Raw genomic sequence first — 8,330 nt, 5'->3', positions numbered from 1 at the left:
AGAGGAGAGAGTGACACACAATGACAGAGAGGGGGGTGAGGGGGTTTCCTCCCAAAAAACGATTACGTAATTTGTGCACGCCGCCTGAGGAGATATGAACATAAACACATCACAATTAATATTTGTAAGATTTCATGAAAATAAATAAAGTAAAACTTCTATTTTACAGGTGGCCAGCATTCAAGTCCAGGCATCTCTTTGGACAAGCACAAGCATCACCTCCCATTTTACTAAGACTGTATCATTCAAATAAAATAAGCAGCATTACTGTAAATGACACTATGATGATTTGCCTCCACTTCCCTCCACTAAAATCAATAACTCACGACTGCATATTTTAGGATCAAGTAATTAGCTGTATATATGGAGTCGGCATAGCAGTTCAAAGCAGTTAAGAAATTACAAGTAAAGCCGAAATAGAAACAATACAAAAATAAACTTTTACCAAACATGGCTATACCATAATGTAATGATATTTTCTGTTAATGTTATAATAAAAGTCAAAACTTACCAGATTAATTCCTGTGGTCATGGGGTAAAGGGGCCATTTCTCATGCTGTGAGGCCAACTCAGTATATCAGGTGATGCAACTATTGGGCAGTCTTCCTGCAACAGGGTAAAAACAGAATTTTGGTCCATATGTATAACAGTGACACCAACTCCCCTCTGGACTCTGTACACTTTCAGGTAGTTGCATAACATTGACGTGCCATGTTAACTCCTGTGAGTGAGGATAATCCTCTCAGTTCAGAAAAGACCCTTTTCTGATCCTAATTTAATTACAAATTCTTTTAAACAATATATTATAAATGTACCCTCCACAATGTACCCTCCATCAATATATATTGAAAATGGGCAACAGAGTGGACCTAAGCCTGAGCTATTTAAGAAAAGTAAGTATCTTTATGACAACTCAAAATCAAAACAAGGAGAAATTTCCAAGAACCATAATGGTAGAGATTAGTTCAAAGCTGAATGAATAAACACAAATATAAGTCTTAGACTTGATGTAAATGAATATTGTCATATTAAGTAAAATTGTAACCCCTCTCCATATGAAATTGTACTCACAATGTAAAACGATCCAAGCATTGTAGTCCAACTCTGACAGTTTGCCCTCGGTAGGGACAGATCATCTTCATCAATCTCCAAATTCCAAATTCAATTTGTCCTTTGAAATATGGAGTCCCATTTTCATCCCGTCTTATAAGACCAAAGGACTCTTACTTTTCTTCTTTTGATGGGAATCACCTAAGAAGAATAGAAATACAGATCTTCATACATTTATATGATAAAATTCATCTAAGACTTCAATAATCTTAGTTTAGCATCAATCAAAATAGTTCAGACAGATAAATCTTACCTTTCATGCTTGCATTGTGGATATCGGAGATGAAATAACCATAGTCAGCTCTGTAAGCATCTCAAGTTACTTCGAGGTTGTTAAAACCAAATGATGTAAGTTTGTGAAAGTTGGTACCTTGTTTCCTAAAAATTTTTGTAAACTAATAAATACAGTATTCAGTCAATTGCTATACATTTATTACAAGACACAGACAAAAGAGATCAAGAATGAATAGATATGGTTTCACATTGAATGGGCGTATTCACATGGTATGTTGTCCAAAATTACCAACACTTAAAAAAAAAAATAACTAAAATCTTAAAAGCTGACAAACCTTACCCGCTTCAAATTGTGAGAGTGACACTTGAGGCGGTTCCCTTCTGCGTTACGGCTACTATTTCAATGAAAAATGGAGAACAGATGAAAGATAAGAATTGGCAAACTTTGAGCTAATAAGGTAACATTTGACATTAAAATTATATTACAAATTAGGGAAAAGATATTTCTTAAACACTCAAATTAAATGCAAAGTGGATGATGACATGAGAAGACTAGAACAATGCCATTCACAATAGGATGCTAAAACAAAGCATCAAAACATCATTTGCTTTATGTATACACAGCCAAAACATTTTTTTAAATTGGCAGTTCAGTTATTTGAAGAGTTTGTAATATTCCTAATTCATGGAAAATGGTTTGCTAAGGTACTGCAAAGAAATATTTTGCATACAAATATTTCCAACATCATTAGGTTTTACTCCAAATGAAGAAAAAAGGACCAAAACAAAAGGGAGGAGGAATAGGGAGGGTGGGAAAGGGGATTCACATTTAAGCTACATCTCTTATATGGTGTTCAATCGTATCACAGAATTGGAAATGTCACACACTATAAAAGAACTAGAGATGGCAGCCAATGAACTGATAATTTTCATTAGCAAGGTTATGTTATTATTTAAAACCATGCAACCTATTCAAACTTTCTGCGCAGTCTCTGCTTGGCAAGAACTGGAATCAGGGATACAACAGCAAATAAAGCTAATAAAATGACAGAATTCCATGAGAATTTGGCATCTGATGAGGACAGCTGATGAAGAGTCTGCCCAGTTTGAATTGCAACAAAAGAAGGAGGAGCAACTCCTGCAAAAAAAATATGACTGAAGGTAAATGAGGCTGGTATCTAACTGCATTAGATTATTGTAATGGATGACTTACCAAAAAATGTGCCAAGCCAAAATGGCTTGATGGGTACATCTATGACAGGCGCAACTATATTGATGAACCAATTCGGAAGGAAAGGTGTGATCCGAAGGAACACCATGTAATTAAACAAATTAGCATTCTGCTTTTTCACCTAAAACATTAAGAGGATTTCAGTATTGTAAAACAGAGGACATCGTTTATTACAGGACAAAAACAAGGGAAAATATTACCGTTGCAGCCCATTGCGAGGCTTTCTCTGGCCAGTACTTGTACACAACCCTTCGACCGACAAGGGAACTGAGCAGGAAACAGAGGGAAGCTCCTGTTGCTGAGCAGAAGCACACCAAAAGAAGAGCAATAGGAAATGGAAAGAGGAAACCACACAAAATTGAGAGAAAGATGGATCCAGGGATTGCAAAAGTTTGGAGACTGAAATAAAGTTAAGGAAAATTGAAAGTAGAACTTCACTAATACTTCCAGGGAAAATCAACTGTCAAAATAATGTTGTGGTGGTAACTATCACTGACTAAATATTTAGTCATACCAGTTAAATCAAGATCACAATGTCACATTGAAAATACTATTTTTGCTTCGGTCATAAAAGCACATGGAAGGATACAAAATGTATGTGATGAAGATTCCACCCATAACTTCAGTGAAGTATCTATCCTTGTACCGATCCAAAACTTGACCCAGCTCTTTGGCATCTTCAATATCCCAGGGCAGTTTAACATGTTGTTTTTCATGCCTGAAAGAAAAATAAAGTTTTAATAGCTGAAAAGATTTTGCATACTTGAACTTCTTGACGGAAATAATTTCTTACTCTTCCAACTTTGGGAACGAGAAGTAGACGTAAGCCAATCCAAGAAGTGAGACGAGGAAAATCGCAGCAATGGTAAAAAGACTGTTTTGTGTATTCATGGCAGGTTCTGAAATATCTTTTGCTGCTGCTGACTTTTGAAGTGACTTCGTAGAGGCTGTAATAAATTGTAGAAAACAATTATAGTAAATTAGTTTCCTTCAAATGAAATGAAAAATTCCTTGAAACTTTTCAAACAAATGAACATATGTCAGAGATTCAATTCTAATGCGCTCCCTTAAATTATGGTGAAATTTGGGAAACTAAGAATAGCAGAACACATTTTTGGAGGTTATGTCTCCCAACATCGTAATGCCACAGACATGGCAAAACGACCCAGAGGTTCTGAATAGCATTGCAAGAATACAGCGCATGGAAGGTAAAGTTTTATTGAAAATGATTTTACCCGACATAATTAAAAAAATATCGCCGGCGTCAGAAATAAATGTTAAAGGGCCTTAAATGACAAGCAAATGGAAATCAGCTGACGAAATGCACTGACGAGGCTCTCACTGCTGCCACGATATAACTGTCAACACACGACATTCACAACCCCTTCCTTTTTCAAAATCATTTACCGAGACAAGATCATTACAACAAATGATATAAAAAGATAGAAAGATCTAACCATGCGCGGCATGGCTGCCTTGCCTGCCCCCCGCGCCTCTGACCAGACTTTCATCCAGGTTGGCCCGACTGTCGCGACGTCAGCGCGCCATAGTCCGTCTAAACTCAAAACACAAAACATTCGCTCGAAACCTTTTGCCCCACTGCTGCCCACTGCCCACCCCCTAGCCCACACATGACCCGCAGAGACCCTTGTCGACTTTGAAGCTCATGGTGCGCGGGGTGCTCACGGTTGTCCTCGATGACGATGATGACGCAGTCCTGGAGGGTGCGCGTGGCCGCGGGGTCTGAGCAGGAGGCGGTCCCATCCTCCTCTTCCTCCTCGGTCTTCTTGTGCATCTCTCGGCGGCGCGCGGCGGCCGGGTCGGCCTATCGGACCCATCTCCCTCCGCCGCGATACCCACGCGCCACCGGCGTGCTGAAACAGACGCAGAGGCACAGTGCCGAGGCGTTAGTGGAGCGGGAGGACGGGGAGGACAGGGGTCGGGTGACCAACGCGAAGCAACGCGCGCGACAGTGGCTTGCGGGCCGCAAACACAAATAGTTTGGTAATTCTCGAATTGATTGCAATTTTTCTTTCTTTCGAAAGACGTTTGCTGTCGCATTCCACTGCCCACTGCTACTATCAACGAATCCGTTGCGTCGTTCGCAGCGGCCGGGGCGCAGCGGCGGGGAAGTCCTCGGCCACCATGCACCCCGCCGTGCGAACACCGCGGTGGGGTGGGGTGGGGCGGGGTGAGGCAGGGTTGGAGAAGGGCGGAGCGGAGCGCGGGCTCGGCTCGTTCCGGAATCAGAACACTGCCCCAACACTACCACGGCGATGTGCGAGGAGACGCGGCCGGCCTTGGAAGGGGACCGTGGGACCGTCCCTCAAGCACAAGACCGTCGCACCGCGAGGCAACAGGGGCCTATCCAGTAACATGCATCCTACATCCTACATCTATGTTGCCAGATGTTGCAGTTGTCGTTTGTTTTGGTTTGAAATCGCCCAGTTCGGTGAGCGGGGAGAGGTTATGTGACAATGACACGCCCGTAAATGCCCCGCGACGGCCCCGCGAGGTCGCGAAAATTATTCTAGAGGGAGATTGCGAGTTCGCGAGGGTGACTCGCGAAGGAGTAACCCGCGAAGTCGCGGGGGTAGGACGCGAGGGGTGACTCGCAAGCGCTGACGGGAGATCCTCGCGGGGGTGACTCGCGAGGTCCTCGCGACAGGACAGGCCGCGGTGCAGGTCCTCACGCGGTTTTCGCGGCTCTCGCGACCTCGCGGGGCCGTCGCGGGGCGTTTACGGGAGTGTTGTTGTCACATAACCTCTCCCCGCTCACCGAACTGGGCGATTTCTGACCAAAACAAACGACAACTGCAACATCTGGCAACATAGATGTAGGATGTAGGATGCAGGTAACTGGATACAACCCAGGGAAAGGGGTCGGCTTTCATCAGATCTACTGCGGGGCACCGGTAAAGATGAGTCGGGGATTTTCCCACACGATTCCACTCCCAGCCTCCTTGATATTTCCTTAGCCTTCACTGGAAAAAAACAAAGGTGCCAAGTCGTGCCTTTCCAGGGGTGCTAAAGAATTTTTCAGTTTACTGCCTCTAAATGCACCAAAGAGCACTTTCTTTTAAAGGTGCAAAGGATTAGTCGTGCCTTTGCCAGTTTTAGTGCACTAAACCTCTGGTGCCTGCACCTTAACACCTGTATTTGTCCAGTGTTCATGATTATTAACTCGAAAGTATCGTTGCAAGGAGGGGAGGCTCTTCAGCCAAATGTTTACAAGTTTCATTCAACGGTTCCAATAGCCCCGAGCAAATCTTACCCGCGGGATTTTTCACGCGTCCCCCACCATCGGGAGTTTTACTTGGCATGACTACGACTGCGGAGGCCGTAAGCCCAGTATGGACCTTTCTCAATGTAATTCACAACGTGCAATCGTTTTCGTTTCTCTGGCAAGTGTGTGGGGGGATGACCGTGGGAGCGAGCCGAGCGGAGCCGAGCGGAGCCGAGCGGAGCCGAGCCGCACACGGAACCACTGACCGATGACCATTACTTCCACCGACTGGGGTCGACCATCGCGATTACGGCGAGAGCTACGTCGTTGTGGCGGGCCGCTCGCCTTCTTCATCTTCTTCTCCTCCTCCTCCTCCTCCTCCTCCGCCCTCGCGCCCCCGCGCGCCCCGCCCCAGCGAGAGGCGCGTGCCAGCTTGTGGAGGGGGAGGTTGTCGTATCAGCCAAGTGATAATGGACTCCCGGAACGCATTTCTCATCCGCGGTTCCCCCTTTTTTTTCTCTCTCTCTCTCTCTCTCTCTCTCTCTCTCTTGATTTCCCTGGTATAAAGCTCTTCTCTCCGTCTCTTCCCCCTTTTTATTCCGTATTTCCTCTTTTTTTGCCCGGGACACTCGTGCGGTGGGCGGGGCGGGGCTTCGAGTCCCTGCAGATATTTTTCGCCCTTCCTCGCTTCCGCCCCGCCATGCAGAGCGGCGCATGACGAGGCATGATGGCGACGACGCGCAGATGATACTTTTTTTTTTAAATATTTTTTTCTCTCACCCATTTTTTTTTAAATCGGTCTGGTCTACCCTTACCCCTTCATCTCCTAGCTCGGCTCTCATGGAACTCGATGGAAGCCGGGCCGAGTGGGGACGGGAAGGGTAAGGTTGGGGAAGAGGAGTACTAGGGGAGTAGGGGAGGTTCGCATGTAACGTGACATCAAGCCACGTGTACTTTGCCGTCGTTTTGTCCTCGTGTTCCTCGTCCTGTTCTGCCCAGATCGGGGGATGCTCTCCCGCGTGTGTCTTTTTTTTTCCAACGGCTTGGGGGCCTCCTTCCTCTAACCCCTTCTTCTTCTCTTTCGCGACCTCCCCCGCCCCCGCCCCTCCCACCACTTCGCCCTGCCATCAATCACTCGGCACGGGGAAAGGGGGGGGGGCGTCCCAAGCCCGCGTACGCGCACACAAACACACACACACACTATATCTCTCTCTCTCTCTCTCTCTCTCTCTCTCTCTCTCTCTCTCTCTCTCTCTCTCTCTCTCTCTCTCTCTCTCTCGCTCTGTCCCTCTCTCTCCATCGCGTGCGCCCGCGCCCCCAGCCCTAGGCGGTGCGACAGAGACGGGATCCGTTCCCGCCTCTTTCTTCTTCTTCCCTTGTGCGTCGCGGGGGGAAAGGGGTTAGCGAAAGGCAGCTGTAAACCCGCGGCGGCGGGATAGGCGTGCCGAGGCCGAGCGGTGCAGCGGCAGCAGCAGCGGCGGCAGCGGTAGTGGCAGCGGCAAACAGCAGCAGCGGCGCCGACCCGAGCGAGAGGGTGACTCAGGGCAGTTATCTGCTCGCGGAAAATAATTATACCAATAGATACGAAACATTCCAAGTTTTCTTCAACTCTAAAACACTTTTATAACATTGACAATAAGTTCTTAAATTCTATCTTCCGGGCATTCATACAAGGTGCGTGGACACTACGGCGGAGTGGGTGGTGTAACGATGGGCACACCAAACCCTTATGCATTTTGTTGTGCAGAAACTTGCAGAATCCGGGTTTAAGTCTTGCTCACCTTGCGACATCTGTAAGTCCAGCAACCCCCTATCCGTTGAAGCGAACAAGCACCAGATCCCATCCGAACTTCAAAGTTTACCGCGCGGGGACCTCCGGGATGGAGGGTGGGGTAGAGCCCTTTTTTTCTTGTATTTTTTAAATTTTATTTTCTTTAGGGGCGTGTACAAGCAAGATAAACATTTTCTAAGCCTCTTTAACGTTTTAGGTTTTTTTTTTACGAAATGCATTATAAAATATCATAAAGGAACGGTAACACTTCGTGTAAACTGAGAAACCCCCAGATGAAGAAAACTTAATTATATATCCTCGGATAACTTATGTGCACTACACAAAACCAAGGACGACTGAAATTTCCACACGCATTACCTACTGAACTTTTTAAATTAAAATGTTTACTACTTTATTTACATTAGGATATATTATTCAGTTTTCTGCATGAGCAGAGGGTTTCGCAGTTTCGCACGAAGTTCTTTTCTAAGATTTATGCGTCAATTTAGGGAAGCCAGGCGCCTGTGAGACGCAGAGTAGGCCACCCCGCAATACGGGCATGCACTGCAGGCAGAGATGTTGCCTACCTATCAGGCGCTTGTCAGAGTCGCCTGTCAGGATCATCGTGTGGCTCCTTCTGGACCTGCAGAGGGTGAAATCAAGGCGGTTTCCAGCCGGACTCGGGGCGGCGGATAAGCTTGCAGCCCTCCTACCGGCCCTGGTGACCGGCGTGGCGGGACGTGGCGGGGCGGGGCGGG

The 8,330-nt window shown here is 46.1% G+C and overlaps 1 protein-coding gene across 3 annotated transcripts; it reads right to left on the bottom strand.

Moving 5' to 3' along the window:
- Positions 1-1,520: 1,520 nt before the first annotated feature.
- Positions 1,521-4,425, bottom strand: LOC113207281 (transmembrane protein 41B). Of its 3 annotated transcripts, none has more exons than XM_026423779.2 (6): positions 4,262-4,425; positions 3,369-3,522; positions 3,165-3,293; positions 2,776-2,974; positions 2,558-2,696; positions 1,521-2,482 (listed from the first exon to the last, which is right to left on the bottom strand). In XM_026423779.2, exons 1-6 carry the CDS (start codon positions 4,368-4,370, stop codon positions 2,313-2,315), a joined length of 900 nt encoding a protein of 299 aa, XP_026279564.1. In that variant the 5' UTR covers positions 4,371-4,425; the 3' UTR covers positions 1,521-2,312. The 3 variants fall into 3 exon arrangements, with proteins under 3 accessions (XP_026279564.1, XP_052126211.1, XP_026279565.1); XM_052270251.1 differs by lacking the exon at positions 4,262-4,425 and adding an exon at positions 4,033-4,148; XM_026423780.2 differs by lacking the exon at positions 4,262-4,425 and adding an exon at positions 3,811-3,963.
- Positions 4,426-8,330: the final 3,905 nt, after the last annotated feature.

The sequence above is a fragment of the Frankliniella occidentalis genome, unplaced genomic scaffold, assembly GCF_000697945.3.
Source record: "Frankliniella occidentalis isolate FOCC.00 unplaced genomic scaffold, Focc_3.1 Scaffold115, whole genome shotgun sequence".
Taxonomy (NCBI): domain Eukaryota; kingdom Metazoa; phylum Arthropoda; class Insecta; order Thysanoptera; family Thripidae; genus Frankliniella; species Frankliniella occidentalis.
Note: the sequence above shows the minus strand (reverse complement) of the source record. Positions and strands in the feature narration are given on the sequence as shown.